At 32.5% G+C, this 12,024-nt stretch overlaps 1 protein-coding gene across 2 annotated transcripts in view; it reads right to left on the reverse strand.

Moving 5' to 3' along the window:
* The window catches only part of LOC106468584 (transcription initiation protein SPT3 homolog), a 31,859-nt gene that overhangs the window by 5,607 nt on the left and 14,228 nt on the right, over positions 1–12,024 (reverse strand). For both annotated transcript variants that reach the window (XM_022396928.1, XM_022396927.1), the window contains exons 7-10: positions 11,639–11,714; positions 9,519–9,640; positions 4,539–4,706; positions 4,016–4,117 (exon numbers count right to left, since the gene is read on the reverse strand). In XM_022396928.1, coding sequence (XP_022252636.1) covers positions 4,016–4,117; positions 4,539–4,706; positions 9,519–9,640; positions 11,639–11,714 — 468 coding nt within the window. The remainder of the gene's footprint in view (positions 1–4,015; positions 4,118–4,538; positions 4,707–9,518; positions 9,641–11,638; positions 11,715–12,024) is intronic.

Below are 12,024 nucleotides of genomic sequence, written 5' to 3' on the forward strand. Positions count from 1 at the left end.
AAAGTTTTTCTTCATTACCCATTCAAGCCGTCTCCAGCCATTATTAGTCTCAAAGTGGGTTCCTCGTCACCGAATGTTATCAGTTGTTACTCATAACATTTTATCACTCATCTCTCCTTTTGGGTCCATGTTAGTCAGTGTTTTTAATCATCAAAATAAGGTTGTGTTTACAAATGTGTTTAATATAAAGCAATATATAATATATTAATAGAAATTTATTATTTGAGATTTAAATACCAAATCCATCATAAATGTTTTTTTTCATAAAATGACAATCCGTTATTAGCATTTCTGTAATGCAATCATTTGGTTACTTTGTTACAACTGTTAAGACTTGTAATAGACTATTGATCTTCAAAATAAATTTCAACTACAGTTAATTTAGGGTTCATATTCCTTTAAAAAAAAACAAATTTCTGAAACTGTCAAGCAATTTTCAAGACTTATTTCATCCACGTTTCCAAGACCTCTTCCTATTAAAATCTATCTTATCATGATGCAGTTAAAACCTGAAATACCTGTTACTATGTTGCTACAAAGCTCTTTTTTCAGTAACACAATCTCAAGACATTCAAACCACTTTACTAAAAACTGATTCATGACAAAATATTCGTGAAATACAGAGGAGGCTTGAGTATGTTACATTAAAAATGATTTTAATATGAAAATCAGCTTGTCACATGACAAACACAGCCAATATAAGTTTGCACTGAAAGATCATGTATCAAAACTACATTTTGACATTGTATGGTGTTTTGTAGGTAGTGTGATGCCACCAAAAGATGATTGCTTATGTGAAAAGGAATGCAACAGCCATTCCTAATGCACGATATGTTCAGATCGGGAGTTTAGAATTTCCTATATGAGGATGTCCTTGTACTCAAAAGCAGTGGAAAACAAAGCATATAGATCATGTTGGAGTACCAGAACCATCCAGACAGACTTGCAACAAGTCGTACCCCAGGTGTGATAGACAACATCTGTTCAACCATCACATACTTCAAACATTAAAAGATGCTGAAGAATGAAATGGGTATTTGTGTTACTCCATATGAAGACATTGGCCTTATGGATTTCTATGCAATCAGGCTGTTCAAGTGGAAGCTAGGTAAATGGTGTTCACCTGTAATAGGTGACTTATAGATAGCATGCAAGGAGTAGTGGTGGGTACTTGACATAAAAGCTTTAAGAAAACCATGCTTCAGGCTACTGTCAAGATTTACAGCTACAAGATAGAGCATGACTGGATGTGGTGAAGCTCCAAAAGTATTTTAAAGTTTCTAAATTTCAAACAAAAGCATATCCGTAGTAGAAGTAGTACTTCCACAAGAGATAGTCACTAATTCTCACAGGAATAATATCCTCTTTCATATTAATATTGTAGTAATTAATATTTTGGGCCTGGCATGGCCAGGTGGTTAGTGTGCTCGATTCGTAATCTGCGGGTCGTGGGTTCGAATCCCTGTCACACCAAACATGCTCGCCCTTTCAGCCGTGGAGATGTTATAATGTGACGGTCAATCCCACTATTTGTTGGTAAAAGAGTAGCCCAAGAGTTGGTGGTGGGTGGTGATGACTAGTTGCCTTCCCTCCAGTCTTACAATGCTAAATTAGGGATGACTAGTGCAGATAGCCCTAGTGTAGCTTTGCACGAAATTCATAACAAACAAACAATTAATATCTTCATACAAGTTTTGGATCTGTGAGTCTTGCTTACTAACAGCTTCATATTTATCTTTCTATGACAATCATCTAAGTTTTTCAGACATTTAAGCTCACCACTTTTATCAGCTTTCTCAGCCATTTTATAAACTAATAAAAACAAGCATTTGATGTCTTCCTCTTTCTTCATTTCAGCAATAACTCTCTCTTTTTGGATTATCAATTTAGAATCTTATTTCCCTCCTCCTCCTCCACGAAGTAATATATATTTCTGGTATGCTTTGGAAAATAAGCTTAAATCATGAATTAAATGACAGAGAGTTGAATATAATCGTATACGAAGTGCTAGTAATATAATTTGCTTACGTACGAAACTCCTGGAGCATATGAGAAATGATGGGTGGAAAAGCACCTCGAGAAGTTCAATCAACCTACTCAATAAAATCAAGTACTATCATTTCTAAATTAGTTAGCTACGATCATTTCATTCGTACTGAATTTCACTTTTATAACTAAGAAAAACCTTTGTCCTTTCTCTCTAAGATATCTTTATGGACCATGATCCAAACATCGTTTTGACCTCTCTAATATATATGTATATAGATACACACACACACACACATATATATATATATATATATATATAGACAAACACAAAAGTTAGCTGTATACTGTTTGTTGTAGTTGCATACCAGTACATGTCTTTATTCTTTGCTATAACATTTGTTATATGTTTTGAATAAGTTAAGGGTGGTGGTTGGGTGGAAAAAAAAGCCAATGTAACAGCAAACTGTTGAAAAACATGTAACATTCAACTGAATGCGTGTATGAAGCTTAAAATTTATTCTCCATAAATGGACATAAAAAACTTAAGAAACAAAATTATCAAAAATTCTTAATTTAAAAAAGAGAATAGGCATCATAAAAAATACAGAAACAAATAGAATCAAAATGCAAAGATTACATTTTCAAGCCTATAACTAGGGACTCTAAGAAAAAGTAAAAAAAACAAAGCTGGAAATAGTGTCTACATTATTTTTTCAAGTTACAAATCCCTAATTTTGACTCTACTAAAATTGATAAGTACTGTAGACATGGAGTCAAAAATAGGGATTTGTAGCTTGAGAAAAGAATGTAAACACTATTTCCAGCCTTGTTTGTTTACCTTTTTTATTTTTAAAGAGTCTCTAGTTGGAGGTTTGAAAATATAATCGTTACATTTGGATTCAACTTGTTTCCATACTTATCTTTATTGTCTTATTGAGTCCCTCATACTTCAGTCTTTCTTACTTTAAAAAGCAGAGCTATGAACTTAAACATTATCTTATGCTGTTACTTAGATACTATGCCCAAATTCAACTCTGAGTTGTTTCTAAGCCTTCATATCACATAAAAAACAATATCAGTCAAAAGACTGGATACCAAGCTAGCTTCGTTCATGAATCATTTATTCATAACTGTCAGCTGTGAGTCTACCTACAGATGTAACTGTTAGTATCCATAAATACAAAAGGATATTCTTGAGAATTAAGCAAAATTTATCATCTCCCTGTCCTTCTACTATTCACTGAGACATGCAAAACATCAGTAATGAATGTTTTCTGAGTAAATTAGTTCAAATGCAGGTTGCTCAAACATACAACTTTTACAAAAGGAAAGCCTTTCAATTAAACGTCTAACCTTACCATCTTAATAAAAAATGTACTTTCATAAAATAATCTAATTTCAATATTTCTCTAGTTTTTGTTTCATACATTTTCTGACCCTTTGGTGCTTTTTTTGTATCTATATTTACTGATGTACTTACTTAGTTTTTAATCTTAACTAAGTTTTTTCCTTTGAACCCTTATATTGTTCTAAATGTCATTGAGCTTGTTTTATCATTTACCTTCACTACGTAATTGTTTATCAGCATGAAAAAAAGATCACCTATTGACTTTTTTAACTTGAATAATAAACTCACCTCCACAAACAAATAAATTAAACATAGCAATAATACTTGAGCTAGCAAAGTAAGTATGCTTAAAAATATTAATATTTTACATAGTTAATACATCTTAAATGATAAAATAAATTTTCAACTCAAGGCAAATAGCACAACCTTGAAAATATCATACAAAAAAGACTTGCTTAAAATGTGACAAGGAACAAGAGTAACAGTTCTAGTTTCTGAAATAAAAAAAATCATAAAATAAAACGTTTCTATGAGCTGTTAAGTCTATATATAGATGAACCGATGATTTTAATAGCTATAAAATGCAATTACTTGGTGTAGAAAGTTTTAAACATTTCAATCATTATAGATTATTGCATTAAAAATACACAGTTAAGTAGAGCAAAAACCAAATAAAACCTTCTTTTGCTTTTTTGGCTTAGGTTTTCCATAGCCACTGCTTCCTGGACTCTGGTTACCATAACTACTTGAAGCTGGGGATGTAGGAGATGGTGAACAACCCTAAAATTACAAAAAAGAACACTTTAGAGGCACAGCATGGGAAAGCAGAAAGAAATAAACAAGTTAATATAATGTAATCTTAATAATGTAACACATACATACAGCACGGTCAACCACACATAAATTCCTTATGTAGTTGGTGTGAGGTACAAATATATCGTAGAGTAATTGACAAGTTTCATTTATAAATAAATGTATTTGAAAGAAGACAGTTTTAGGACATATGACAAGTTATGTTATACAGTACATTATGGCAACTGCTATCTGAGTAAACAATGATATTTCTATCATCAAAACTACAAAATCAAATTTATTATTTTGGCCTTCACTAATTAGCAAAACATTATTCTGTCTCTCTTCTAATATAATTGTGACTTTGTCAAGAATAATATAAATGAATTAAGCAAATATCATAACTTGCCTGAGTTGGAGATTCTGAAGCGGTTCCAAGAGACATTCCCGAATTATGAAATCCTAGCTGAATACTTGGGTATTCTGGATTATTCACATTGAGTGGGATCAACCTATCAACTGGATCTCCAGAAGCTCCTTCAGCATCTTTTTTAACCAGCAGAGCTAAATCTATAATCTATTTAAAGAGGAAACTCTTCAGTAAAACAATTTAAAAAAATGTTTTTAACAATTTATATTACACTATGTTTTTATATTGCCCATTCTTACATATCTGCTGTCTTTAGAGTAATGAGGGAATACAGAGGTTAAGTACATTATACTGTAATGATTTTTAAAGCCTCGTCATATCATTACATTCTATGTCACCATAACTTGTCATACTCAATCTGGCAACCATGAATCTTGACAATAACCCTGTGTAGTTTCTGTTGTAAAAGGCTTTGGCATAAGACTGTCATGTCCAAAGCCCACCCCTCCTCCCTGCTAGCTTTCCAATTTAATCTGGTGTACGAGAACAACAGTTTCCTAGCACCTGTTTCAACAGTGTGATCACATATAAATCCATAGGTGCTGCATGCAGAGGTGTAATTATATCATGGCTAATCTGCAAGACAGTGGGTAAGAGAAAGGAACTATCTAACTTTCATAGGAGCATGGTAGGGAATGTCTATCTAAAAGAAACATTGTTAATAAAGATTGATCCTTTAATAGGATGATCAAAGACACTGGCCATCAGAATCTGTCAATAGTTAAAGTCACAAATTATATGACTGCAATTAGAGAAAAATTTGGCAATCAAAAAGTTTTATTATGGAAAAGATGTCAGACTGTCTTCCAACTTAATGATTCATCATTAGTGGTAATAATAATTTAACCATCTCCAACCATATCACGAGACGTCACCAAAACAGTCAAATAGTGAAAAACTAGTTTTAAAACCACTTATTTCATATGCACACAGCAAAGAATGATTTCAGTGGTGTTTAGAGCAGAACTTTTGATAACGGATTTATATAAGCATGTGACATAGTCTAATTAGCCAATTTTCAACATTCTTTAATACAGATAATAGAATGCAAGTGTGAAGAAAACTGCATAGGGCAGCTGAACCTTGCTGGTGTTGTTCAAACAGTAGAAACTCTGATAATAATGTAATTATGTAGATAAGTTTTTCATGACAGGAATTGAGCCTTTTTGATTTTTGTTTTGAAAGACAAATAACATCCAGGGTGTACACGATCTCTGCTATTGATCATGTATGCCTCTACTACATTTGTCACTTTCATAAACAAGAATTCTTCCAAGATGTACTCAATAACCTCTACATGGAATACTTTGAAGTAAATGCGGTCAAAACAGCCATTATATGCTTCAAGATTTGGCTAGGATACATTGATGATACATTTGTTATTACAAATGTATTTAGTAATTTCTACATGGTACATTTCAAAGTTAACACCCTCGAAACAGTTGCTCTACACCCAAAGATTTGGCTCAGATATGTTAGTGATATATTCATAATATGGTCATGCACTACAGACAAGATTCAAAAATCCTAGAAACACCTGAACAAAGAACATATTGCAATAAAATTCACAATAGAAACAGAGAAAACAACAACTTCTATTCCTTGATGTAATAATTACTAAGACAAATAACTCATATATCACAGGAGTTTGCAAAAAACAAAAGATATGAATTAATACCTTGACTATAGATCATATCACCCTAACAGTGTAAAGAAAAGCATCATAGACTGCCTAATTTATAGCTGAGTTGAGTCATATACTAGATGACAATTCCAATAATTTCATCAACATGTGCTGATCCCTCATATGAAGTACAGCTGCTTTGCAGGACATAGAGGAGAGTTTCTTCACTGATGTTACTGGTGGACGTATAGTATCCTATTGATTCACTGTATTTTTCCTAGATACATCATACTTTGTTTTCCTACAGTTTCATTCCCTCTGAATATTGATGAAGATCTTCCATGGTTGCAGTTTTTACCTTACCAGAGCAGAGAAGGTTGATATCCTGCCAGTAGAGTTGTGCCAGATATGGTATAGGAGCTTCTTTTGCAAGTTAGTCAGCTTCTTCATTTAGCTTTACCCCTGCATGGCCTTGAACATATGTCCAGGTGACAATCCTACCATCCAGTTGATTTGCTTTCTGCCATCCATCTGGGGACCAATCACTAGTTTATTGCTTTCAGGAATCCAAAAGATAGCTTGTTTTATAGCTTTCTGCTCCATTCTCCTGCTGCATCTGGTAAATTTAAATGCTCCATCAGCCTTATGCAGAATATTGTTGCTCTGCAAATGATGGTCCTTCTACCCTCTGGTTCAGCAGGTGGTATGAAGATAAAGCCAGTGAGAGTGAACTCCTCAAAGTCTGAGAGTTTACTCTCTTGCAATAGTGTGATGCTATAGAATTTAGAGAGCTCTTTAAAACTGCATTTGCTTTACTTGATCCCTCTGACATTGCAGTAACCGGTCATAATGTGAGATTGATTGTTACTCTTTTTTTACACATGCATCATTTGTCAGCTTGATATTTAGGTCTTGTTTAGCTGTTTTTCTACTTCTTCTTGCTGGTCAGTTGAGGTCCCACACTACTCTGTTACTCTTGAGGGCACCATTTGCGTGCATCTTTTTAAGTTATTGTTGTTTATAGGCAATACATTGACTACTCACTTTTCAGAACTGTTGTTCGTAACCCTGTACACCCTTACCTGGTAGGCACGGGCCAGAAGACTATTAAAATGGGGCTTACATTCCTCGCTTGAGTATGCATTGTGAAGCTTCCCAGGTGTAGGACCTTATGCCAATCAGCTGCTTATAACCACTAATTAGGCATCTCCATGTTGTTTCCACTCTCTAGTAACAGAGTGTGAAGTGTTCTCTTCACTTGATGATCTGTCAACCTACCCAATATGTGTGTGGCATTATGTAGTAAACCTTACACATCTAAATTCTGTTGGCCATTAATCATGTATTCTAGAGATTCATCTACCTTCATGTTGCACACAACTCGGCTCCAATACATTAGTTTCTGTCTCTTGTATATATATGTACTAAAACTAAACTCAATCTCAGTCTAACATTAGAAGTGTAATTAATCCACTGTTAGTACTCTATAAGTACTTATAATGCAACTCACAGTAACTCTTAATTGTAATTAAACCTAAACACTACATCTATATCTTACATACAGTAGCACTGTACTTATGCTTGTAGCTGAACACTTGGTAACACTATTTGTAATAAAACAAACTAACTCTGTTATTACCTATAACTTGGCAGTTGATAACTCAGTAATTAAAATCTATATCTTATGAAGTGGTAACTTTGTATACAGTAACAAGAGCTACAAAACAAACACAACTTTTTTCTTCTTTTCTGTTTTCCCCCTTTATTCAGTTATTGTTTTCCCTTCCTTCCTTCTCTCTCTCTCTCTTTTTAGTATACATATATTTCCTATCATAAACTATCCTGACTAACTAGTCACTATGGTTCGCTATCCTTGTTCTATCTTTATTTCAGTACAGACATAGGTCTAATTTGAGTTTAAGGTGGGCCTAACAAATATTAAGCCTTATTGGCATTGTGAGAATACTACAACCTAGAGTCTTCTATAAAGGATTGTGGGCCATTATAAAGAGTTATCTTATTTACAGAATGAAAAAGACTTTAATGCTGAAGAAGCTAAGAACAATGGATACCCAGAACACTTGATAAAGAAGGTAAACACAGAGAATACAAAAGGAAGAAAATTAGAAATATACAGCCATATTCCCCTATTTCAGAGTTCTCTCTAAAATTATACAGAGGATATGTAGACAACATAAAGATAAAATATTAGTGAGAAGCTACAACACAATATGAATGCAATTAGAACACACTAAACTGCCTAAAGATCCAATTTAATTAATGGAGGAAAGAAACACCATTTATAGTATCTCCTGTGAATATGGATTCCAATACATTGACCATCAAGAGTTAGAGTTCAGGAGCATAATAGACATACAAGACTACAATAACAATCTATTTCCAATAGTCCATCATGCCAGAGAAGAAGACCATATGATGAATTGAAATAATACTAAAATAATAGACTATGAACCAAACATGAGAATACAAAAGATAAAAGAATTCTTCTACAACCATATAACTGATAATGCACTCAGTCAACCTAGCATAGAAGTCAGTAAAACCTGGATATTCCTTTGAAAACATTCAATTCAATTCAAATTCTAATGGGGGAAGACCCTATTCAAGTGGATATAACACACCATACTTCTATCATGAAAGCACACTACACAGAAACAGTTTTTCTCAAGATTTCCTTGAAGAGCAGCTGATTAGCTAAAGACTAATTAATAATTAAACTTAGGTAACTGTATAAACTAAAACTACAAAACTATGACAACAATTGACATTCAGTTACCAAAACCATATCATAAATATTCTGCCAATATCTGTGAATCACTTGCAGTCCAAGCTTCTTGACAAATGAGCTAATATTCTAAACAGACTTTTCCCAGCTTCTAATAGAGTATATACCATGCCAAGTCCGGGCCAAAGGTGGTTTAAACCAATATTAGAAGGTCACAAAGAAGTGGCCAGTATATGAATTCTAAGCACTAAACATTTGTTATGAATATGCATTCTTTAAAGGCATAAAATTTTAGTATACCAAACATTTAATGAAGTTCTAGGATTTTGTGTTTCCTTTTGCCCTTCTTTTCAACTTAATATTTTTCTTTACCTTTCTGAAATGCTTTTTGTTGCCACTGTGAAAAATTGCATCAAACATTATTAATGGAAATTTAATGCCATGTAAATACACACACAAACCTATATACACACGTACATTTGTAAGACACAGAGTGGAATTAAGTTTGTCTCTCTCTGAGACAGTAGCCAGTAATAAATCTACTGAGCTAACTTATTTCAAATGATGTATACAATATGAAACACAAAACCTGAGCAACAGTTTCATAGGCAAGGTAGTTAAAGATTTCTAAAGCCAGTGCATTAGGTTTCATATCAGTTACTCCATCCTTGAGAAGCCAGTCCCGAAATTTGGTACTCCTATAATTTCGACCTGAAGATAAAAAAAAAGCATAAGGTTATAGATACGACTAGCAAATATTGTTTGTTAAAGAAAACAATTACACAGATTCAATATTGGTACAAAGCAAAGGGGAAACCCTAGCAATTGTACTTTAACTTATAGGTTTATTATATATACGTATATATATATATGTGTGTGTGTGTATATATATATATATATAGAGAGAGAGAGAGAGAAGTATAATATAGAAAGAAAATAAATGCGTTTTTAATGTAATTTTTTATGAAGAAAAACCAAGAAGTAAATTTGTAGCTAAAATTGTCTACAAGAAAATTAAAATTTGAGTTAAAAAAATATTTTCTAAAAGTTAAAAACAGAAATTTTACTTCTAGACAGCTCTGTTACAAATAACTGTTTATATGATACTACTACCAATATTTGTTCAGCAGGTAAACATTTTACTCTGAAATTGAATTAACAATAAAACAAAATCATTGTAATACAACGGAAACATCTATTGCAGCTTTCAGTAGCTTACGTGTCAAGCAATGTAAGCTTATTTACATTGTAATTTAGAATAAGAATTTTAAATATCTGCTTGTCTCTATAAAACTTTAGATCATGTAGAACGATAAAAATGCTATACTGGAACACCGGAAACAGAGAATTATGTGATAAGTACATGTTAAACATATGCATTTAACCAACAGAAAGGAATATATATGACACATTTAATCAACAGAAAGGAATATATATGACACATTTAATCAACAGAAAGGAACATATATGACACATTTAATGAACAGAAAGGAACTATATATATATATGACACATTTAATCAACAGAAAGGAACATATACGACACATTTAACCAACAGAAAGGAACATATATGACACATTTAACCAACAGAAAGAAACATATATGACACATTTAACCAACAGAAAGGAACATATATGACACATTTAATCAACAGAAAGGAACTATATATACATGACACATTTAATCAACAGAAAGGAACATATACGACACATTTAACCAACAGAAAGGAACATATATGATACATTTAACCAACAGAAAGGAACCTATATGACACATTTAACCAACAGAAAGGAACATATATGATACATTTAACCAACAGAAAGGAACATATATGACACATTTAACCAACAGAAAGGAACATATATGATACATTTAACCAACAGAAAGGAACATATATGACACATTTAACCAACAGAAAGGAACATATATGACATATTTAATCAACAGAAAGGAACATATATGACATATACAGAATATACTATAATAATTCTTTTATTTTCCTCAAATGAAAACAATCTTTTAAATGGTGTCTGAAAAGAAAAAAATAATGTTCAGCTATTTTCTTAAAATTTCATAAAAAAAATTTAGAAGTTTATGAATAATTTACCTCTGTCAATCATTTTTCACACATTAGTAAATACCAAACTACTGTCATACATGAAAAGAAAGATTCACAGGAACATTTCAGACAAATCCTCCTCATAATTTTAAGAAACTGGTCAGTATTATTCATGTAGCTGTAACTTTATGATAATCTCACAAGAACTTATCAGTTGTTAAATTAGGAGTTTCTACACATACTGCATCATACTGAGCAATTTTATATTTTTGCCAATCACAAAACTCAGTGTAGAAAAAACTGACCAACAAATTGGATGAAATCATTCATTTTATATGTAAAATACACAGGAGCTCCAGCAGTAGTAGGCATTGGGACTAACTACATTATTAGTGGTAATTTTTGTTTGAATTTTTCTGTGGAGCTCGATTGTTACTTGTGACACTGTAACCAACAAAATGATAAACCCACAGACAATTCTGGTAGACAATTAGATTAGAAGAATGTGTTTAAAAAACATGTGGAACCATATTAGTAATTCTAAAGTTAAAGGCAACAGTGAAGCATTACATTTACAAAGCAGACAATAAATTTGATTAAAATAATTGAAAAACACAACTTATAAAATCTTTCAAATAAAAAAAACTTACTGAATGACATTCTCCGAGATTCACAAAATTCTAGGTATTGAGCCTGATTCATACATCTTGTTTGTCTGTCAGCTCTCTGTTATAACAAACATGAAATTATATATATAGACAGACAGACAGAAACATCATGTTTTACAATAGGAAATGCTACATGGAAAATCAAAAAGGGGGATATCACATACTCGATTACCAAACAACAACATTTGATGTATTTTGAGAAAGAAATTCAGTAAATCAAACTGGTGTATTTACGTGTTTTACACTGATTTTCGATACCTCACTAGTATGAAGGCTTGGTTTAATCTGATTTTTCACTGGTGGTAGTGTCCAGGGTCACTGATGAGGAGTGGAATTCTCCGAAACTTGTCTGGCTCATAGACACACCC

Source organism: Limulus polyphemus, unplaced genomic scaffold (assembly GCF_000517525.1).
Source record: "Limulus polyphemus unplaced genomic scaffold, Limulus_polyphemus-2.1.2 Scaffold3066, whole genome shotgun sequence".
NCBI classification, from domain to species: Eukaryota; Metazoa; Arthropoda; class Merostomata; order Xiphosura; family Limulidae; genus Limulus; species Limulus polyphemus.